The sequence below is a fragment of the Myxocyprinus asiaticus genome, chromosome 14 (assembly GCF_019703515.2).
Source record: "Myxocyprinus asiaticus isolate MX2 ecotype Aquarium Trade chromosome 14, UBuf_Myxa_2, whole genome shotgun sequence".
NCBI lineage: Eukaryota > Metazoa > Chordata > Actinopteri > Cypriniformes > Catostomidae > Myxocyprinus > Myxocyprinus asiaticus.
In genome coordinates, this window is record NC_059357.1 from 10,791,415 (window position 1) to 10,816,018 (window position 24,604).

General features: G+C 38.3%; 1 protein-coding gene across 1 annotated transcript; it reads right to left on the minus strand.

Annotated features, from left to right (window-relative positions):
- Nucleotides 1-5,851: 5,851 nt before the first annotated feature.
- On the minus strand, nucleotides 5,852-9,679 carry LOC127452232 (cell adhesion molecule 4-like). The gene is made up of 5 exons (XM_051717580.1): nucleotides 9,301-9,679; nucleotides 8,372-8,635; nucleotides 7,955-8,266; nucleotides 6,980-7,213; nucleotides 5,852-6,422 (listed from the first exon to the last, which is right to left on the minus strand). The coding sequence occupies exons 1-5, from the start codon at nucleotides 9,362-9,364 to the stop codon at nucleotides 6,352-6,354; spliced, it is 945 nt and encodes a 314-aa protein (XP_051573540.1). The 5' UTR covers nucleotides 9,365-9,679; the 3' UTR covers nucleotides 5,852-6,351.
- Between the last annotated feature and the right edge of the window lie 14,925 nt (nucleotides 9,680-24,604).

Consider the following 24,604-nt stretch of genomic DNA (forward strand, 5'->3'; position numbering starts at 1 on the left):
TCACCCAAAAATAAAAATTCTCTCATCATTTACTCACCCTCATGCCATCCCAGATGTGTATGACTTTCTTTCATCTGCTGAACACAAACAAAGAATATCTTAGCTCCGTAGGTCCATACAATGCAAGTGAATGGTGACCAGAACTCCAAAAGCTCCAAAAAGGAGATAAAGTCGGCATAAAAGTAATCCAAAAGACTGCGGTGGTTTAATCAGTGTCTTCTGGAGCGATCCTGTTGGTTTTGTGTGAGAACAGACCACAATTCAACTCCTTTTTCACTGTACATCTTGACAGCAGTGTACTTGGCGATCACGATTTCAAGCTCGATTACACGTCCTATAGCGCCATCTAGCTCTCTGCACATGTGTCAAGTGCTAGGAAGTGTAATCAAGCTTGAAAGTGTGATCATGTCTAGAAACTGCAATGGCAAGGTGTAAAGTGAAAAAGTATTTGCATTTTGATCTGTTCTCACCCAAAACCAACTGGATCACTTCAGAAGAGTGATCTTATGGAGTCTTAAGGATTATTCTTATGATTAATTTATCTCCTTTTTAGAGCTTTTGGAGTTCTGGTCACCATTAACTTGCATTGGATGGACCGACAGAGCTGAGATATTCTTCTAAAATCTTTGTTTGTGTTCAGCAAAACAAAGAAAGTCATACATGTAACAAGTTGTGTTACTCTCAGTTTTGGATCAGAAAACAAATCAGATCAGAAGACATCCAGGTTCAGGAAGAGAGGTGGTGGTGACAATTACTGAGAGACGACAGGAGACGGTATTAGGGTAAGTGTAAATAACTATTTTACTTAACTTTTCCTTTTTGTTTTTAGGCCTTGTTCTTTTAGATATGTAGTATCTCAGAAATAAAATAAAATAAAATAGCCAAAAACCATAAAAGTGCAAAGTAAATTACATCAAATAATACAAAAGCTCGAGCAACATTGACAGACAATGTATATCACTGTAAATATACCCTCAAAATATAACAATGCACAATAATATTTTGTTCAGTTTAAACCAAACCAAATTTAGTATTCAAAAGTATCAATCCATTTCAGATGACACAGGCAGTCAAAATCAATTCAAAGATAAATATCAAAAGATTTGAGTTCAATATCAAATGGTTCAATATGAGCTCAAAATGGATTGGAGTCAAATATCAAAGTGATTGAAGTTAAGTTTCAAAAGGGTTCAAATACTGATATCAGTTCTTTCCCACTCTGTTCAATTTCTGTATTCAAGATTTAGTCCCATATGAGAGGAACATAGTCTTTGTGACGGAATTCCTTTGACTTTTCCAAAGAAACAGAAAACAAGATACTGTCCTTGGTTGAAGCCTCTTCTTTCTTCCCAGAGTCCAATTTGTGTTGGCTCGCCATCAAACCAAGAACAAAATCCAGTTGGACAAAAAACTTGACAGTGATATCCACGTGACTCAATCACCCTACATGAGAACAACTGAGCTCACAATAATGAATTTTTTTACAGCATCAACTTCAAAATAAAATGTACAAATATACATATAAATATAAGAAAACAAAATAAACTTATGTTTCTACAAAGAAAAATGTTATATGCTCTCATTTCAATATAACTCAGTATACACATGAAATGAACTCACCACGTCCGAATATCCACCATTCGGTTACACAAAGATGTGATTAACCCAAGTTATAGTTTATTCTACTGAACAATCTTCTCTCTCAACTGTTTTTAAGAGTTTTAAAGATTCACTATTTTCCATCTGCACGTTTAGTTTTCAACTGTCCTCTGCAGTTTGGATGTCTGTTAGCACAACGAGTGGGCGGGACTAACCAACACACATTCTGATTGGTCAGGACATTAACTCACTCAAGAATTGAGACAGAGATAAAATTGAGAAATATTTCTGTTACGTATATACATATATTCTGTAATGTTGTGTCCAATAGTGTCATCAGCTATTAAATTTCAATTTTTATTCCCCAAATCTCATTAATTTACATGAATGAATATTCATTTCTTTTTACCTCAGTTGACCTGGGTTACATACACATTTGGGATCATATGTGGGTGAGTAAATGATGAGAGAATTTAACTTTTTTGTTTAACTATCCCTTTAACATTAGTTCATGTATTACAGTAGGTATCATGAACTAACAAAGAACAATATATTTTTACAGCATTTATTAATCTTTGTTAATGCTTGTTAATACAAATAAAATTGTTCATTGTTGGTTCATTGTGCATTAACTAATGTTAACATATACAAATTTTAGTTCATATGATGAAATTAACATTAACCAAGCTTAATAAATGCTGTAAAAGTATGCAAAAGTATTCATTGTTTGTTCATGTTAACTAATGTTGTTAACTAATGTTAACCATATTGTAAAGTGCTACCATTTCATTAAACCATTATTATTTTTATCCATTTAGTCAAGCTAAGCTGTCATTCCCCAAATTCTTTCCACCTTGAAAATGATTCTGTATTCCTCCTGCTGAATTCCATTAATGTGACACCTGTGTTACAAAAATAATGAATAATTCCAGCTATTAATAGCTGATCAGCTGACAGTGGAATCAGATGAATAGTATTAAAGTTGCATACACATAGACATGGGGTGTAATGAAAACCTCTTCACGGCATGTTGCTGTTAGCTCAGAAGTGTGCCTGACCTGGCTGCAGGACACTTTGTGAAACAGTATCTTTCTAGTAAAACATAAATACATCTAGTCAAGGACTTTTTGCATAATTTGACGAGCAGACACTTTCGGCAGCCTGACTATATGATATGGCACATAATAAACTGTTTCTAATTGGTTCAGGTAATATATATATCACTTAACAATATTAATATTATGCCATTCGTTATTTGGATTAGTGAGGATCCTTGGAACTCTACTGCCATACCATTTATTTGTGCAGGCTCACAGAGGTTATTTTGAGTGTTCTGTCTCTTTTTCAGTGTCTTTGTTTTTATGGTTTAGTTTCCTAGCAATGGGCTGATGCCTATTTAAAAGACATGGACTGATTGTGTTTTCTTACTAGAAAAAGTGTGAGGGTCAGCTAGAGCTTAGCCACACAAGCACAGGTCATCTGTTTTTGACCTTTTGTGTTTTTGATGAATTGAATCTTTACTGTCCACTCATGTGGAAATTTGTCTTTAGCTCCCTGTTGGATTAAAGACTTTGCTATGAGGATTAACTCTGACTTGTCTGCCAGTGGGCCACCAGGGAGGTTTTATCCCCAGTGGCAGATGACTTGACAACAGTGTTTACACTAATTAAAAACAATAGTGATCTCAGGACAGGAGCATTATATAATACAGCTGACCTACTGTATAGCTACACCGATCAGCCACAACATTAAAACCACCTGCCTAATATTGTGTAGGTCCCCCTTCGTGCCACCAAAACAGCGCCAACCCGCAAGATCTTCTCACCACAATTGTACAGAGCGTTATCTGAGTTACCGTAGACTTTGTCAGTTCGAACCAGTCTGGCCATTCTCTGTTGACCTCTCTCATCAACAAGGCGTTTCAGTCCACAGAACTGCCGCTCACTGGATGTTTTTTGTTTTTGGCACCATTCAGAGTAAATTCTAGAGACTGTTGTGTGTGAAAATCCCAGGAGATCAGCAGTTACAGAAATACTTAAACCAGCCCATCTGGCACCAACAATCATCCATGCGATTATCTAATCAGCCAACCGTGTGGCAGCAGTGCAGTGCATAAAATCATGAAGATACGGGTCAGGAACTTCAGTTAATGTTCACATCAACCATCAGAATGGGAAAAAATGTGATCTCAGTGATTTGGACCGTGGCATGATTGTTGGTACCAGATGGGCTAGTTTGAGTATTTCTGTAACTGCTGATATCCTGGGATTTTCACGCACAACAGTCTCTAGAATATATTTCAAATGGTGGCAAAAACAAAAAACTTCCAGTGACTGGCAGTTTTGTTTTATTTATTTCGTTTTTATAGCTGTAGAAAATTATACAAGTTTTAAACTGTTATCGTGGTGCTTTTGTAATAGTTTGTCTGTTTTAGAAAACAAACGTATTATATGCCTGAAAAGACTGTTTGAGTTGCTGTTAGTGTGAATGAAAACCGCATCTGCACCTATTAAGTAGATGTGGCTGCGTGCATGGGAAGATCGCATTTAGACAGTGCCGAATTCTCAGGGCCAGCAAAGCCTTCTCTGCTGGCCTAACATGCCAAATAAATAAATATTTTTCATCCTTTAATTCTCAATCATCTTTTTGCCTATGTATTTTTAATCGCTTTCCACTCTTAATTAATCTACAAGCAAATAGAGAAAAACAAAAAGTTTATCCAGTCAGAATATATTTCTTGATGCTTACAAGCGAAGTGTGACAACTGTTTCACAAATCACATGCCCGAAGCCATGCTCCTTAGCCGAAGCAGCGCGTGAGTCTGAGCTCCACCCTATTAGGCCTTCAGAATTTCTTCAGAATCCCTCAACAGTGCAAATGAATGAGCAACTATAGTCAGATTGTCAGATTCATCAACAAATCAGATTTATTTGTCCTTGGTGGGTGTGATCTTTAGGATATGTCCCGGTGGAGGCCTTCTAGCTGGCCTTGAGTGACGCGATCATGCTATAATTGACGTACATAATTTGAAAGCGAAGAGCGCGAGATCTTGGTGACGATTCAACTGTCATTACTGCCGCTATCGCCATTGAGAAAGAGATCCTTATGGATTTAAAAGCACGAGATGTTCTGCATGCCTGTGTGATGCTTAATTTATTAAACAGGCAAGGAGGACTGATTTTTACTTCAAGCAAATTGGTAAGTGCTTTTATAACAATGCATGTTATAGCAACATCAGGAGATTTCTAGGTGTAAATTAGGCTGCTTGAGCATTCAGTGTCGAATCAAGTTTTGAAAAGTAGTGCTGCGTTCCAACTCGGAAAGTTGGATTTGACAACTTCCTACTAGGAAAAGTGCATTGGAATGCATCTTTAAATCAGAATTACAACTTGTAGGCTCCTGCAGAAATTCTCAACTGAGATGCAGGGGCATGATATTACACAAACATGTAGACACGCAGGGAGATATACAAAGTGATAAACATTCACTTTACTATGTAATATCGATAAATGAGTTTGTTTCCACATTACATGATATTACAGATTGTTTAACAAATGCTTGCAGAAACAGGTGTATAAAACATTATAAGCTCTTTTTATAATTGTACACCTGAAGCACAAATGCTAGCGCTGCATCATTGTTTATCAGTTGGGTTGCTAGGAGACATCTCTAATGAGAGTCAAACCCCTGCTAAGCTAACGGGAGCGTTGCAGTTCCGAATATTGGGGAATGGAATGCATTTATGGTCGGAGATATCAAGTAGGAATATCCCACATCCAACTTGCATGGAACGCAGCATAACCATGTACCCTGATGAAACGAAATGTATTGCAAGCAACATTTAAATCGCAAATATTATTAGATAGATTTTTCCAGGTATTATAGACCTCCTTGTTAGATTCATATGAAAAATTATGATTTTGATTGTCTGTTCGGGAGATGTTCATTTCACAATACAGTAATGCTGCAGTTAAAATTAGGCTTGCTTGAGCATTAAGTGTTGTTTCAAGTTCTGGCTTTCGTGCGTGGACGTGTTTTTAAATTTATTAGTTTATTATTATTATTAGTTAGCTGCGATATAATGTGTGATGCCCAAAGGCATAGGGTGTCTTATTCATTGTGAAACTGTGTTTTCTTAATGGCATGAATCACACTGAAGGCGTAGACTTTAATTGCGTGGCCCGCCACTGATATATGATATATATATATATATATATATATATATATATATATATATATATGCAAAAATATAACATCTGCAATTTAACATATATTTTATTTAGAAATCATATTTATTGATGGAAAACATGTAATTTGTGCATTTTTAAAAAGCTAAAATGTGACCAAAATGATGAAAATCTAATGAAATAAAATGTGTAAAATTAATAATTTCATAATGTACCCAGTAAGAAGGTCCCCAGTATAAATTTACAGGATTAGCTGAGAGAGAATTTCTTTAATATGTTAGCAAAATGGACATTGTAACTTACATATACCCATATGAATCGATATTGTATCGATATTGAATCAGGAAATCTGTATCAATACCCAGCCCTAGTTCCCAATACTCTTAACACTCTTTCTCCACATCTGCATCAGCCAAAAATAAAAAATAAAAAAGCATGCATATAAAGTCAGTAATGTACAGAATAATTCACAACAATTTAGCATTCCCAGAAAATTCTTTATCAGCAAAATAAAAGGAAAAAGAAAATTAGAATGAAATACCAGGAACATTTCCTTTCATCTCCCTTAAATGACAATCATTAATGCAACCAGTAATTGAAAGGATATATGAATAGCCCAGAATGTGGTCTGAGAACCTGTGGAAGGAAAGAAGTGTTAATGATTATATACAACTGGAAATACTGTAAAATGCTTCAATGCTGAATCCCTGTCTCTACAGTCCAAGACACATAATAGTGAGTTGACATCACTGAAATGGTTTGTCTTTATATGAAAAGACATGACAGTATATTATTAATACAAATTCCTTATATTCTAAATGTAATAATATGTCGTCATAACATGTCATATGTTTATTATAATACATTAAAGCAGTAATTAATTAAATCTGAGCAAATTTACAGATGCAAATATAGACGGTGCGTAGGCCTACTCTTATCCAACCAAAGTGTTTGGTTTTCTTGCTTTCCCAAATATGTTTGAGATTTCTAAATAATTTTTAATTGTATACAATTGAAATAATTGTGCTGTACATTTATAAAATCTTAAGTGAAACTGTAACACACATATAGGCTATTCTAAGTGTACACTTATAATAGAATAGAAAAATAATTACTGTTATTTCTAATTTTTACAGAGGTCAGAGAGACAGATGAAAAAACTATATATTTATATTTTTTAAATTATAGCTCACCTGAAGATTTGATGAACACTTTGCTGGATTCTCCTAGAAAGTTTGTGGCAGTACATGTGTAGTTTCCTGGAGTAAGTGTAGAGGATGTGAGCACTGACGAGGTAATCTTCTCTTGCAAATGTTTGGAGTGCCAAGTGTACATAGGAGCCGGGTTTGCCACCACTGTACAATTGAGTGAGACCTCGTTGCCATTTGGACTGATGATCTCCAATGAACTGGAGTGTTTTGGTTTATCTGAAGAAGGAAGAGATAAACTTCTCAGCACAAAAGTGACACTCAGTCATAGTATTTAATTAGCAGCCGTTATTGATAGATCAGAAGAAATGCAGCTATAAATAGATGTTGATAATGTGATTGGATCTGGCCATCCCCCATGTACCCTTGTATCATGAGGGTCCTCCTGTTTCCATTTCATTACCAGATACCAGAAACAAAAGGCAAAGAAAATAAATTAAAATACATAATTATTTGCTTTCCCCCCCATGTCGTTCCAAACCTGTATGACTCTCTTTTATGTTTGAATAGTGAACGAATCGTTCTTTTAAATGGGATCTTTTCAATTAATCAAACAAATCACGTACTCGATTTCAACCCTCTAACACAATGATCCGGTCACAGCAGTTAACAACTCACTGGAGGCAAAGAATCCATTGAGACTTAAATGTCAGTCTGTTCCTCACACAAAGCTATCCTATGAATTTAGAAGACTTGGAAAATAATGCACAAGACGTATGGACTACTTTTATTATACTTCTGTAACACGATGATGCTCCATTGCGCCACATTTTTGCAACATTCACTTTCATTGCATCTTTTTTCCATGCTATGAAAGTGAATGCCTAACATCTCCTTTTTTGTTACACAGAGGAAAGAAAGTCATAGGGGTTTGGAAGAACATGAGGGTGAGTAAATGATGAGATTTTTAGGTGTGCTATTCTTTAAAATTTTAACAGTTTACCAATTCAGGAGACTTACAGTTTACATGAATGTAGAGAAGTTTTGACATCATTACACTTTCTTCTGTTTCCAATTCCAGTTCTGCTTCACACCTGTACTGAACTCCATCATCAGTTCTGTTTGCAGTGATCAAGAGTGTAGTAGTTACATTCACTGGAGTCTTGGTGTTGGCATTGAAGGTGGTGAGATTCACCAGAGACCGTCCTTTGAACCATTTCACAATTAGACTTTTAACCGGAGCCACATCCTGAATGTCACACTGGAGCTTATACTGTTTGCCCTCAATCATTGTGTGATTTACCATGCTGATGGACATACTATCTATGGTCTCTGTGAAGGAAGATTTAAACAACCTGATTCTCTACATAAATGAAAGTATATTCTTTTAATAATTTCAGAGAAAAGACAAAAAACCTATAATACATAGAAACTCACTGTAAATAATGACTGGGAGGAAAGATTCACATTGTTCTCCATTATTTAAGTTTATGTAGCAGACTGGCTGCATGTCCCATTGTCTCAGGTTTTTTACGTTCCAGGTGATCAAACTGCCTTCGGTCATAGGTACAGCTCCCTCAGTGGCTTCCCATCCCAGCCCCTCATGAAGGACAGTAGTGCTACAGTTAACTGCAACAGAACTGTTGTACTTCACTATGACACTCTGTGGATTGAGTTCGAGAGGGCATTCAATGTGTGCACCTGTTAAACACATGATTTATAACTGATAAAGGGAGAGTATAGAACAACAACACTCAAGTATCTGGTTATAAGCAAACACAGAAATAGCATACTATGAGATGTTCAGGCTCACAAACTGACCACTTGTTTAGGTGCTTAGGGTTTGTTGGGCCGATGACATCCACACAAACAAGCTACTGAGAAATGTTTTTGGTTGGTATAAGACGATCTATTGTCATAACCATATTATGCAACAAAAAAGGTTTACTGATACAGAAGCGGTAGTGAACATTTGACAGAGTATGTCCATGTTACAGTGCTGAAGAAATGAGAAGAAAAAACCTAAAATGGTTGTGCAATTGTATAAAGCAGTCTTAATGATCTTTACTCTGTAGTCTTTATGGTTATTACTAAACTTTAATTAGTAATGGCTGATTATAGGGTGACTGCTGAGTATACAGTTCGGTAATCAAACTGAAAACTGATCAACAATTGAACACTAAACAGGAAATAAGTTAACAGAATGTAACATAGGTCCTAAAACAAAAACAAACTTTATAACCATCTACACTTCAACAAATTAAAAGATAAAGTGTAAAATTCATATCACCTCATGTCATATATAAAATGTTTGAGCTTGATGTATCAGAAGAATTAAAATGGAAATTAAGTCAACATACAAATACCTGTGAGACTGAAAAACTGCAAAACTGCAGACAGATAAACAAGTCCAAACAAATTCTGAAGCATATTGTGTGTTAAGGAAAAGTCGACCAGACTAAACGTGCAATTATACAGAGTATGTTGTAAATAGCCCTCAACTAGTAAATCCACCACTCAACTAAAATAACTTAATCTCAAACAAACAGGAACTCCACCCAGAAAATATTTCAGTGGGTAAACTAGAAGCGCAATACGTTGCAAGGAATGCAAGAGTTTTTCTAATTTCAAATTGAGAACCACTGCTCTAACATCCTTTCTTAATATGTATTCACTTCTCATTATAAATATGCACAATGCAATGTCTTTTCTTGGTGTGACTGAAGACCCAAGACTGGCCCAATCTAAAAGAGCAAACCCCCAAGTCCCTATATATTCTGGTGCCTAAATATGGCTCAGGTCCAAAGTAGGGCTGAAACGTTTAGTCGATGTTATCGACAACATCGACGATCAAAAATTGTCGACAAAAATTTTAGTTGTCGAATAGTCTTTTGATCTCTTTTTTTTTTTCTCCCCAATTTGGAATGCCCAATTCCCTGTGCACTCTAAGTCCTTGTGGTGGCATAGTGCCTCAATCCGGGTGGTGGAGGATGAATCTCAGTTGCCTCCGAGACTGAGATCATCAATCCGCGCATCTTATCATGTACCTTGTTGAGTGCATTGAGGCTTCACGCTACTCTCCACGGCATCCATGCACAACTCACCACACGCCCCACCAAGAGTGAACCACATTATAGTGACCACGAGGAGGTTACCCCATGTGACTCTACCCTCCCTAGCAACCAGGCCAATTTGGTTGCTTAGGAGACCTGGCTGGAGTCACTCAGCATGCCCTGGATTCAAACTGGCGACTCCAGGGGTGGTAGTCAGCGTCTTTACTCACTGAGCTACCCAGGCGCCCATTTGATCTAATTTTAACATAACATGAGAGAGACCCAAAAATGAAAATTCATCAAAAGTCATCATTTACTCACCCTCATGCCATTCCAGAAACATGGCTTTCTTTCTTTTGCAGGTTACAAATGAATATATTTAGAAGAAAATTTCAGCTCTGCAGGTCCATAAAATGCAAGTGAATGTTGGCCAGAACTTTAAAGCTCCTTAAAGCACATAAAGGCAGCATAAAAGTAATCCATATGTGTCACGGTCTTACCGTGTTATTTTCTTTGGTTTTGTTTTTCTTTTTGTTTGTTATCCGCTGCTGTCTGTCTGTGATTGAGGTAATGTGAACACCTGGTTTGGATGGGCTGTGGGCATTTAAGTGCCTGTTTGTTAACCAGTGGGGTGTTGAGGGGTTGTTCGATGCTCTTTGTCCTTTTCTTGTTTTTTTTGCAGGAATGGGCAGGTGGCAAGTGCCTTTGGATTATAACTTCTCTACCATCATGAGATCTTCGTTTGTTCCATCTACCTCGTGGTCATGGTTGAATTGGTCGGCGTTTGGACATCAATGAGTCAAGTACTGGTAAGGAGGTGCTGATAAAGGGAATTGGATTACAAAGTTTGTCTGTTCCATTACATACAGTTGTTCTTCAGTCAGAATTGGTTAGTGGTACAGTGGTTATAGGTGTACGACCTTCACTGCCTGTAGAGGGGATTTCTGTTATCTTGGGTAATAATCTGGCTGGGGGTCATGTTTGGAGAGATGTACCACCAACACCAATTGTAACCGCTTCTCCCTCTTTAGAGGACCAAACTGTTGTTACACAATTTCCTGATGTGTTTGTCTCTTGTGCAGTCACTAGTGCTATGAGCAAAAATAAGTCTGTTTTGCAGGATTCAGAGTTTCAACCTGAAGATTCATCAAAGATGTTTGTGACTGGCCTTTCTGTTCTCTTTTCTTTCATCTCACGCAGGGAGTTGATTAACGCTCAACAGGAGGATAACACTTTAAAGGAGATGTTTACTTCTGTTTTGCCTTTTAATAAGATAGGGGAAGTAGCAAGTGGTTATTTAGTTGAAGATGGCATACTACTTAGGAAGTGGCTATCTGGCAAAGAGGTACTGTTAGGTCACGCATCTGTTCAGGTTGTTGTGCCGACATCTCTGAGAGAAACAGTTATAAAAACTGCCCATGGAGATGTAGCTGGTCATTTCGGGGTTAATTATGTGTATAATCAATTGTTACATTACTTTTATTGGCCTCGAATGAAGAAAGATGTTCGACAATATATTAAAACTTGTCCAACATGTCAATTAACAGGTAAACCTAACCAGCCTCTCAAACCAGTTCCCTTATATCCTATTCCAGCTGTGGAACCACCATTTCAACACTTAGTAGTAGACTGTGTTGGTCCGTTACCACCATCAAAATCTGGTAACACCTACCTCTTTACTGTAATGTGTCAAAGTACGAGATATCCAGCTGCTTATCCTCTCCGTTCCATCACGACTCGTTCCGTAGTGAAGGCCTTGACTCAATTTATATCTATTTTTGGGATTCCTAAGGTCATTCAAAGTGACCAAGGAACTAATTTTACCTCTGGTATGTTTCAGGAGGTGTTAAGACAGCTTGGGGTGAGGCATAATCGATCTAATGCCTACCATGCACAGAGTCAAGGAGTTTTGGAACTCTTCCACCAGACCTTAAAATCTCTATTGCGGGCTTACTGTGTAGAGCTAAATCGTGATTGGAAGGAGGGTTTGCCATGGTTGTTGCTGGCAGCTCGGGAAGTGTTGCAGGACAGTTTAGGGTTTAGTCCCAGTGACTTTGGGGCATAAAGTGTTTTGGGCATAAAGTGCGTGGACCACTTGCAGTTCTTCGTGATGGGTTACAGGAGGATGAACCTCCAGTGAGTTTGTTACATTATGTGAATGGTTTCTGAAGACGGTTGTTTTTAGCAGGGGAGATGGCTAAAGAAAATTTTTTGAAAAAGCAAAAGAAAATGAAGTGCTGGTTTGACAAGAAGACCGAATCCCATGAGTTTTGTGCTGGTGATCAGGTTTTAGCTTTGCTACCACTGCCTGAGTCACCTTTCTGTGCTAAGTTTTCTGGTCCTTATACTGTGGTTCGTAAAGTAGCGGATCAGAATGACTTAATTTCTACACCTGAGCATAAAAGACGTACTCAGTTGTGCCATGCTAATTTATTAAAACCATTCTATGTCTGTTCAGTTGTGGCTGAGACAATTCCAGTAGCTGTTGCAATGGCTGCTGTTTCTTCCCCAGTGACAGCTGTATCAGAAGATGTTGTGACACCTGATGATTGTCTTTTACAGCCACGTTAAAACAATTCTGAAACACTGGCTAATTTGGAGCAGATGGTGAAACACCTACCTGATCAACAAAGAGCTGAGTTGATGTCATTAATTTTTTAGTTTTCTATTCTATTTTCAGATGCTCCTGCTCAGACCCATCTAATAGAGCATGACATAAACTATATTGCCAAAAGTATTCGCTCATCTGCCTTTAGACACATATGAACTTAAGTGATATCCCATTCTTAATCCATAGGGTTTAATATGACATCGGCCCACCCTTTGCAGCTATAACAGCTTTAACTCTTCTGGGAAGGCTTTCCACAAGGTTTAGGAGTGTGTTTATGGGAATTTTTGACCATTCTTCCAGAAGCGCATTTGTGAGGTCAGACACTGATGTTGGACGAGAAGGCCTGGCTCGCAGTCTTCGCTCTAAGTCATCCCAAAGGTGCTCTGTCAGGTTGAGGTCAGGACTCTGTGCAGGCCAGTCAAGTTCTTCCACACCAAACTCGCTCATCCATGTCTTTATGGACCTTGCTTTGTGCACTGGTGCGCAGTCATGTTGGAACAGGAAGGGGCCATCCCCAAACTGTTCCCACAAAGTTGGGAGCATGGAATTGTTCAAAATCTCTTGGTATGCTGAAGCATTCAGAGTTACTTTCACTGGAACTAAGGGGCCAAGCCCAGCTCCTGAAAAACAACCCCACACCATAATCCCCCCTCCACCAAACTTCACAGTTGGCACAATGCAGTCAGACAAGTACCGTTCTCCTTGCAACCGCCAAACCCAGACTCGTCCATCAGATTGCCAGATGGAGAAGCGTGATTCGTCACTCCAGGGAACGCGTCTCCACTGCTCTAGAGTCCAGTGGCGGCGTGCTTTACACCACTGCATCCGACGCTTTGCATTGCACTTGGTGATGTATGGCTTGGATGCAGCTGCTCGGCCATGGAAACCCATTCCATGAAGCTCTCTACGCACTGTTCTTGAGCTAATCTGAAGGCCACATGAACTTTGGAGGTCTGTAGCGATTGACTCTGCAGAAAGTTGGCGACCTCTGCGCACTATGCGCCTCAGCATCCGCTGACCCCGCTCTGTCATTTTACGTGACCTACCACTTCATGGCTGAGTTGCTGTCATTCCCAATTGCTTCCACTTTGTTATAATACCACTGACAGTTGACTGTGGAATATTTAGCAGCGATGAAATTTCACGACTGGACTTGTTGCACAGGTGGCATCCTATCACAGTACCACGCTGGAATTCACTGAGCTCCTGAGAGCGGCCCATTCTTTCACAAATGTTTGTAGAAGCAGTCTGCATGCCTAGGTGCTTCATTTTATACACCTGTGGCCATGGAAGTGATTGGAACACCTGAATTCAATTATTTGGATGGGTGAGCGAATACTTTTGGCAATATAGTGTAGATGTTGGAGAAGCTGAACCTATACGTCAGCGCTTCTACCGTGTCTCACTGGATAAGCAGAGCTATATTCAGTCTGAAATTAAATATATTGTTGAGCATAATATTGCTAAACCATCCTTTTCCAGCTGGGCATCCCCTTGTTTATTGGTTGGTAAGCCGGATGGAACTTACCATTTTTGTACAGATTACCAAAAATTAAATAATGTCACGAAACCCGATTCTTTCCCTCTGCCATGTATGGAGGATTGTATAGACCAAATTTGTTCTGCCACCTATGTCAGTAAATTCAACCTTTTGAAGGGTTACTGGCAAGTACCTCTTACTCCTCGTGCTCAAACAATTGCATCGTTCATCATTTCATTTGGCCTATACTCTTATTCTGTGATGAGTTTTGGCCTTAGAAATGCGCCTGCCACTTTCCAGCGCCTAATGAACCAGGTGACGCCCGGTCTAGAGGGTTGTGCTGTATACTTAGATGATGTTGTGGTCTATAGTCAGACCTGGGAACAACATCTCTGCCATGTTCGAGCTCTGTTCGAATGTCTTGCTGAGGCGAAATTAACCATTAACCTGGCGAAGTGCGAGTTCGCCAGGGCAACTGTAACCTATTTGGGCAAAGTAGTTGGGCAAGGCATGGTGCGTCCTGTGCGGGCTAAGGTTCTGGCCATTGATAAATTCCCTCTACCAAGTACTAAAAGGGAGTTAATGCATTTTTTAGGCATGGTGGGTTATTATAGGAGTTTTTGTCCAAATTTTCATCAGTAGTAGCTCCTTTAACTGATTTGCTGAAAATTAAAGTAAAATTTGAGTGGTCCTTACTGTGCCAACAGGCATTTAAAATGTTAAGAGGTTGCTTAGCACTGCACCTGTCCTGGCTGCCCCACGCTTTGGGTCACCTTTTCAGATCCAGGTGGATGCTAGTCAGGTTGGTGCTGGGGCTGTATTATTACAGACTAATGAAAATGGTGTAGACCATCCGGTCAAATCAAATCAAATCAAATCAAATCAAATCACTTTATTGTCACACAGCCATATAAACAAGTGCAATGGTGTGTGAAATTCTTGGGTGCAGTTCCGATCAACATAGCAGTCGTGACAGTGATGAGACAATACCAGTTTACAATAACATCAAATTAACACAACACAATTTAAACATCTGATATACACATAATTACACTCAACAATATACAAATAATAACATACACTGTACAGTATACAATACGCACTATATAGATACACATTATTCAAAAAAAGTAAAAAATAAAAATATATAAAAAAGTATATATAGTAGTAAATATAGAATGTACAGTATTGTACTGTATTGACATTCAGGCTGTCGGTTGATAGTCAGTTGTTAAGAGAGAATATAATATAATAATGATATAATTTATGACAGTCCGGTGTGAGATATAAGAGTAAGGGTAATAAAGTGCAGTGCTGATGTATTTTGATCGTGGGAAATCAAGAGTTCAGAAGTCTGATTGCTTGGGGGAAGAAGCTATCATGGAGTCGGCTGGTGCGGGTCCTTATGCTGCGATACCGCCTGCCTGATGGTAGCAGTGAGAACAGCCCATGGCTCGGGTGGCTGGAGTCTGTGATGATCCTTTTTTCACACACCGCCTTGTATATATTTCCTGGAGGGAGGGAAGCTCACCTCTGATGTGTCTGGCAGTTCGCACCACCCTTTGCAGTGCTTTGCGGTTGTGGGCGGTGCTATTGCCATACCAGGCGGAGGTGCAGCCAGTCAGGATGCTCTCTACAGTGCAGGTGTAGACCCGTGTGAGGATGTGGCGGTTCATTCCAAACTTCCTCAGCCGTCTCAGGAAGAAGAGGTGCTGATGAGCCTTCTTCACAATGACTTCAGTGTGGATGGACCATGTGAGTTCCTCAGTGATGTGGACACCCAGGAACTTGAAGCTGCTGACTCTCTCCAGCGGTGCTCCATTGATGGTGTTGGGGCTGTGTTCTCTGTCTTTTCTTCTGAAGTCCACCACAAGTTCCTTTGTCTTACTGACGTTGAGGGAGAGGTTATGCTCCTGACACCAGTGTGTCAGAGTGTGCACCTCCTCTGTAGGCTGTTTCATCATTGTCAGTGATCAGACCTACCACCGTAGGGTCAGTTATTTTTCTCATGAATTCAATTCTCATCAAGTACATTATTCAACAATTGAAAAGGAGACCTTAGCATTGATTTGGGCATTACAACATTTTGATGTTTATGTGACATCATAATCCATTTTTGACCATAATCCACTGACTTTTTTTACATTCTTTGCAGAGCCCAAATCAATGACTGGTTCGATGGTCTCTCTTTTTACAGCCCTACTCTTTAGACATTCGGCACATATGGGGGGTGGACAATATCCTGGCTGATACCTTGTCCCGTGCTCCTTGTGACTCTTGCTGAGGTTGAGTTGGTGCTGAAATGTGTTGGTGATGGAATTTAAGAAAATTTGATAAAACAGTGTTGTCATTTTAAAATGTTAAATTTCTGACCTTTTTGTGAATAGGGTTAGTAAATGAGGCCCTTAGGTAAGGTCCTCCCTTTTTTTATTAGGAGAGGTGTCATGGTCTTACTGTGTTATTTTCTTTTTCTTTTTGTTTGTTATCCGCTGCTGTCTGTCTGTGACTGAGATATTGTGAACACCTGGTTTGGATGGGCTGTGGGTATTTAAGTGCCTGTTTGTTAACCAGTGGGGTGTTGAGGGGTTGTTCGATGCTCTTTGTCCTTTTCTTGTTTTTTTGCAGGAATGGGCAGGTGGCAAGTGCCTTTGGATTATAACTTCTCTACCATCATGAGATCTTCATTTGTTCCATCTACCTCGTGGCCATGGTTGAATTGGTCGGCGTTTGGACATCAATTTTGTTTTTCGTTTCATTATGTTTTCCCCTAGAGCTTTGTAATAAAACATATTTTTGCAACCGTATCCATTTTGTGATCACCCTTTTTTGTTACGGTTACGAGCTGAACCGTAACAAAATTGGGGGCTCGTCCGTTTCAGAAATTGGTTATGATTTTGTTTTCTCTGTTATTGTTGAAATAAGACTCCAGTGGTTAAATCTATGTTTTCAGAAGTGACATGATAGATGTGGATGAGAAACAGATCAATATTTAAGTCCCTTTTTACTCTAAATCTCCACTTACACTTTCAGACATGAAAGTGAAACTAAACAGGCATGTTTAGTGCAAACAGGCATGAATGTGACTTTCAGATGTGAAAGTGGAGATTTAGAGTATAAAAAGGACTTAAATATTGATTTGTTTCTCATGTTGTTGTTGATATTAAGGGGGCGCCATGTCAGATCTCGCCTAGGGCACCAAGTAAGCCAGAACTGCCACTGCCGACATGTTTGTGTGACATCACACACCTGCATCTTGGCTAAATTGGAGTTGAACATTTGGAATTCTGACTTCAAGTGGCATTCCGTTACACTTTTCCTTGTAGAATGTTGGAAAATACGACTTTCTAAATTGAATGGAATGCAACATAAGTCTATCCCTCACAACCTTGTTGTCATTCCTGCCAAAAATCAAAGATGGCACTGTTGCGAATAAGGTCTATACAAAATAGTATTCAACCAATATCAATATTTTGTTATAGCCATGAGTATAATTAAAAATAATAAAGTGTTATTATAGGTTGTTCTAGAAAATACATATTTGGTGACAGATAAACTATCAAAAACCTACATATTATCATACAATCGGTGAATATTTGTTTGGTGCAAGGGCCTTATGGCAAGAATAATAGCATTAATGTTGTACAGACCTGAGGTTTCACAAAAAAAATAATAGACATGTCCAATAATGTCCAACTAATCAAAGAGAGAGAGAGAGAGAGAGAGAGAGAGAGAGAGAGAGAGACACAAATACAAAAAAAAATTCATTTGAAAATTGACTTTCCAAGACTGGGCTCAGTTCACATTGACTGTCAGATCTTACATTTCATGCAAATATCTAAATGCAAGAAAGGAGTCTTTAAAGTTGCATTCAGTAGTTTTAAATTACATAAATTGTATGTAGGAAATCATGACCACTCAAATTAAAATGAAGGCAGTAACCTTATAGAAGCTGTTTTATTCTACATGGAGAGGGTCCGCACATGGGGGCTGCCAATTTAAAATCACATGATCAGCCAAATACTACTCGCTTAATCTCAGTAACCATCCTGTTATTTGACACTTTTACTCATTGATTAAAGTAATCATGGCTGTCTGTGAATACTACATTTCTACAGTGGCATTTGAAACTTAAAACTATTGATTTTAAACAATGCTGCATCCAAGCCACTAGGTGTCAGTGTAAGTCCAAGATGACACAAAGACCAAAGTTACTGAGTGCACGATTAAAGTTAAACAAACATGTGTGAGATAATGATCTGAACTTACAAAAACAGGTAATGTATTTAAGTTCCCAATAGGTGGGTAAAAATATAGATTTTCCGCTGCTCTATTGTAGTTTCATTCTGGAGCATGTGTTTCAACAGGGCTCTATATGGGATGTCCAGAGCTGATCACTTGATATCGTGGCTGCTTCCCTTGATGATCATAAGGCTTACATTGATATCATGGCCCAGACTTTTAAACTTTTTTTTTTCTCCCCAATTTGGAATGCCCAGTTCCCAGTGCGCTCCAAGTCCTCGTGGTGGCGTAGCGACTCACCTCAATCCGGGTGGGGGAGGATGAATCTCAGTTGCCTCCGCATCTGAAACCGTCAATCCGTGCAAATATCACATGGCTTATTGAGCGCGTTACCGTGGAGACATAGCACGTGTGGAGGCCCACGCTATTCCCCGTAGCATCCACGCACAACTCACCATGTGCCCCACCGAGAGCAAGAACCACACATTATAGCGACCACGAAGAGGTTACCCCATGTGACTCTACCTCCCTAGCAACCAGGCCAATTTGGTTGCTTAAGAGACCTAACTGGAGTCACTCAGCACGCCCTGGATTCGAACTGGTGACTACAGGGGTGGTAGTCAGCGTCTTTACTTGCTGAGCTACCCAGGCCCCCCAGCTTCTAAACTTAAGATCCATTTGAATTCTGAAAAGTCCTCGTTTAGGGGTCCACATGGGGGGTTCTAACGCGAAATAAGTTTACGCTTATAATTTTAAAGTCTCCGCATACATAAGTCAGGCATATGGGGTATCACTTGAAAGCTTAGAATCTGAACTTTTCATAGAATACCATAAATTTTGCATTTATGTTACATAAAATAACAAAATAAGGGCTGAAATCATCAGCGTCAAAAAAGCACCACTTAGAAGTATTGTAGTAGAAATGATAATGTGAATATAAAAGTCTTTCACATAGCACTTAAATGGACATAGTCATATATCAAAATGAAAGCTCTCATTCTCAGGAATGTGACTGTATAGTTTATTTTGCTGCTGTAATACCAAAGTTCGAAAAAGATTTTCAAAAGTAACACAAATTAAAATATAACTTATGTAAGACATCAAATACAAATGTCTTTTTTATGCACCGATCAATGCAGCTGAAAGCCCCAAATAGACATTAATTTTTAATAAAATAAAAAAAAGTTTTTACCTTAGGCAGTTTTTTACAAAATAAGACATTTTTTAATTGAGCTTGCGTGGGTGAATAATCCAGTGTTATATCATAGATGTCCAGAACAAAATATGCGGTCCAGCAGGAAAAGCATGCTAAACAAATCATCGTAAAAATATGTTATCGACTATTGTTGATAAAAAAAATTATATTTACATTTAGTCATTTAGCAGACCCTTTTATCCAAAGCAACTTACAAAGAGGAACATAGCAAGCAATTAGTCATACAAAGTTCAAAAATATCTGCTGTGTTCTACTGCCAAGTTCTCAAGGTGGCTGGAGTAGTATAGGCGCTATTGTAAAAGAGACAGAGGAGGGGTTTATACAGCATATCATCGCAAAGGGGAAATCTCAGATTTCTAATGACACCTAGATTGAGCTTCTAGTACATGAACTGAAAATTAGACTGAATGTCTATAGACGAGAACATCTGTTGGGGCTAAAATGCATTAGAGTGCCACCTACATTTCAGATCTGCATTTTGTGATGGAATGTGATAGAGAAAAAATTATTTTCCATCTAGTGGAAAAAATAAGACTTTTTAAAGGTAGATAGAGTGAACAGAAGCAGAATTACATTTATACAAATGTAGGACCAAAAAAAAAAAAAAAAAAGAGTTTAGGAGTCAAACCTCTTAATCAGCTGGACAGCACTGACAAGGAAAAAAGACAACACTCTATATGTGCCAAATAAAGTTTTTTTTTCTTTTTAATTACACATCACCCTTGCTTACTTGAATTCACATAGAATATTAAAGTAAAAATTCAATGTCAAATTCAAAAGGTTTCAGTTGCTAAGATTATGCAGATGTAAACAATAAACATGTAAAAATATAAATATACTGTGTGTGTGTGTGTGTATGTGTGTGTGTGTGTGTTTCCACATTACATGATATTAAAGACTGTTTAACAAACGCTTGCAGAAACAGGTGTATAAAACATTATAATCTCTTTTTATAATCGTACACCTGAAGCACAGATGCTAGCGCTGCAGCATTGTTTATCAGTTGGGTTGCTAGGAGACATCTCTAATGAGAGTCAAACCCCTGCTAAGCTAACGGGAGCGTTGCAGTTCCGAATATCGGGGAATGGAATGCATTTATGGTCGGAGATATCAAGTAGGAATATCCCACATCCAACTTGCATGGAACGCAGCATAACCGTGTACCCTGACGAAACGAAATGTATTGCAAGCAACATTAAAATCACAAATATTATTAGATAGATTTTTCCAGGTACGATAGACCTCCTTGGTAGATTCATATGAAAAATTATGATTTTGATTGTCTGTTTAGGAGATGTTCATTTCACAACAGTCATGCTGCAGTTAAAATTAGGCTTGCTTGAGCATTAAGTGTTGTTTCAAGTTCTTGCTTTCGTGCGTGAATGTGTTTTTAAAATGTCAGTTGGTATTGTTAGTTAGCTGTGATATGATGTATGATGCCCAAAGGCATAGGGTGTCTTATTCATTGTGAAACTGTGTTTTCTTAATGGCATGAATCACACTGAAGGCATAGACTTTAAATGCATGGCCCGCCACTGCGTTTAGATATGATGGCTGTACATATGCAAGCCGTGAACTGTTATCCTGGTACTTTAGTGACAATTAGTTTGTTACATAAAATAAACCTATTATGTGCTTGAAAAGACTCTTTGAGTAGCTGTTTGTTTGAAAAATGACAACCGCTACTAATGTAAACAAATGGCAGCACGCATCAAGGATGATCGTGTTTGATGTATTGACTGTGCGTATAAGAGCTGTAAACTTTTTATCATGGTACATTGGTGATGAGTTATATGTCAATAAAATAAACTTATTCTGTGGTTTAAAAGACTGTATGAGTAACTGTTTGAGCGAATATAAATTACAGATGCTTGACCAGCGCAGCCTGTGTCGGCGTGAAAGCCAATTTGAATCTGGCAGCCTATAACGTAACTGGCTGTTGCAGAAACACGTGTGACGCTAATCTGCTGGGCACAGTTATTACCCGTCATATATGAGTGACGGTACGTATGAAAGGGTTAATAAGCCACAACGCGTGCGGTCATGTAAACACAATAAACCGTGTTCATTTATTGCCGTAAAGGCCATAAACTGCTAATGAATAACCCGGTCGACATGGGTAGATTTTTGCCCATTACGCTGATTTTGCATGGAATGTAAACACCTTACCTGGTGTTCTTATTGGCTCATCCAATGTGTGCACGTGCTGAGCGCATGCCTCTTCACGGTTTGACGTCAAAAGTAGAGAACAAATAGATTATTTAAAATGTCATGTAAATGCGTATTTCTTGCCTTGTCAGATTGGTACAGAATGACACAATTCAGCAACGAGAACCGTCCGGCCTGATGGAGGAAAAGTGGCTTTTGAATGGCAGTTTAAAAATTTTGCAGCATTAGGTTTAGCCTGTCAGTTTCTTCTCAGTGTACTACTGCGTGCAACCTCAGTGTGGATACCACATTTAATTTGACGCAAATGAAAGTGAGGTTGTGAGGGACAGAAGTACAGTCCGATAGCGCTCAGCTGACAATTTCTTTTTTTCTACTGGACAAAAAAAAGTAAGACTGTATGAGTAATTGTTTTTTATGCTTCAGGCATTTACTTACATGCAGGACATGAATTTTAGATATCTAAAATTCAGTTTTTAACAGTTAAAATGCTAATTCTTTATATCAGGAATGGAATTACAACTAGTGGAAATGATACAACTTTTTTTATATATAAGCCTTTACATTTGCATTGGTAAAAACCTTAATTTTTTATATGAAAAATCACATTATTAATCACGGAAATACCCATTCTAAATAAAAAAAAATCTTGAATTTCACCTGGTAAAAAAACAATGATATCTGTAACTGCATTTTCACTTGTAGAATTTCACAACTATCTGTCATTCACGTCTAAAAGGCAATTACAGATATCTATAATTAATTTCTTACAAGTTACAAATACACATATCAGCTATGTACTTTTTACTAGTAAAAAACAATTTTTTATGTCAATATTTACATTATTACTCATGCAAAAGTTCATTCCTGATATCAACAATTTAATTACAGGTATTAAAAATATTTTTGACATCAGTCATTTGGTTTGCACAAGTGGCAATGTTAAGTTCAGATATCTTTAAAGGTGCAATATGTAAAATTTTTAATGTAATATTCACCAATTTTTTGCCAATGTGTGTACGGCTTGTAACGCAACGCTGATTTTCATGCGAAGGGAGCGGGTCGCTTTTGCTGGGAAAATCCAAAGGATGTGACGTTTATGCACGCTCCCTAGAGCCTCGCCTCAATGCTTCTCTTCTGCTATTCAGCAGCGTCAACAGACAGTCTGCAACACTAGTTAACATTAAATTAGAGATGGAATCCAGCAAACGTCCGACTCCCAGCACAACACCGACTCCTACACAAACTCTGAGTAAGCCAAAAAAAAAAAAAAAACATTTATCTACTGAATCCCATCTGGCTAAGCGGGAACGCGGTCGTGGTCGAGCGAAAACTAGAGTGAACATCGGCTGGGCATTTGATTCCTGGAGGGACCTTCGTTCGGTTTTGGGGATCAAAACAGACCCTGAATTGACGTTCTTCTTATTGGACAGGTAATCTTACATAACTGCAAAGCATGTGAAATATACTGTCATAAGGACTGATCTGTGTAATTTTAGCTAAACTACAATAACACATGATATGAATGCTAGACAGTGTTCAAGATAATGCAAAAATACCCATTCATTAATGTAACGTAACTTGGTTATACAGAAAATATATACAATCTATTATTATAAAACAATAGCACATCGATATATCAAAATGACAGTTGTGATGGAATCACATCAATACTGAATTGTGTCAACATATTTATAATGTTCAGTCTATTTTATAAACAGCTACTGTCATCATCCACCAAATTTAGCTAACAGCTATTGATAAAGCTGGCTAGCTAGCTAACTCCAACATAGGCTATCGTATAAATGCAGTCAATGTATCATGTAAAGAAAAGTGATTACTTCAAACTACAGTCTTGCATAGTCAGACCTATACCCACACTTTGTTTTAGCCCTGTTCCAGCATTGGAGAGTCAAATATAATATACAGTCTCAAAGTTTGTAGTAAAACAATCATAACTCTGTAATTTTAATTATGCTATCTCATCTGTCAGCATGACGACGTTCAGTCTCTTTGTACGTTACATCATTGTTTTGGTCAGTGCTCGCTCGCGTCCCTATGGAGTTTGTGCACGAGCACGAGCAACAGGTAGCTGGCTGCAGTTCACTTAACGGCCACTGGTGTCATTAATAACAAGGGTTTCTGAATCTTACATACTGCACCTTTAATGCAGTGTTTCCCAACCACAAAATTATCAGATTCCACCAAATAAATAAGGGCTCCGGACTGAGACTAATTTTTCAACCATTTTATCTAACAGTTCGATTAAACTTTGCAAGAGGTCGCATTGGTGCGACTACAAAGTTGGCTGACTCTTTGATTGTGCTCTGTCGTTTTTTTTGTTCCGTATGAGAAATAACAAACGGCAAATGTTCCAAACGCGAAAGGAAACAGTTTTACCCGGATCAGTCAGCGCTCCTCAATGGACAGATCAGCGCAGAGACGTGCATTTACACGTGGACCGGTCTCGAGCGCTCAGCCGCACAGATCATCACAAACAGAGCTGCGAGAAACACGGGCTGGGTCGCGAATTCGGCATTGATTATTTGTTTAAAACCTCTATGAAAACCCATAATGTGTCGATGCTTAAACCAGTTTAAAATTGTATTAAACGGCCCCAACATTCTAAACAGCATTGAAAAGGAATAAAGGAGAAATCTGCTCAATGAACAGACAGAAATTGTAAGGTTTCAATCCACACATCACAGATATAAAAAAAAATATTTACCATGGACTTATATCAATATAGTAGTGAGAGAATTTCAATTTAATTGCCATAATTTGTTTTATGGTTACTGCTAATCATGGTTTTACTTATACTTTTGGTTACTATGATCTTATTGCAAATGCCACAGTTAAAACTATGGATACAATGGAACTTTCCTTCTGTGTAAAATCTTTTCTA

Bases quoted from the DNA above. Each gene is read 5' to 3' on its own strand.
- LOC127452232 (XM_051717580.1), bottom strand. From the start codon at position 9,364: ATGCTTCAGAATTTGTTTGGACTTGTTTATCTGTCTGCAGTTTTGCAG. The intron at 8,267-8,371 runs GTGAGTTTCTAT...CTTCCTTCACAG, and splicing joins CCTCCCAGTCATTATTTACA to AGACCATAGATAGTATGTCC. The intron at 7,214-7,954 runs GTAAGTCTCCTG...TTCCTTCTTCAG, and splicing joins TCTCTACATTCATGTAAACT to ATAAACCAAAACACTCCAGT.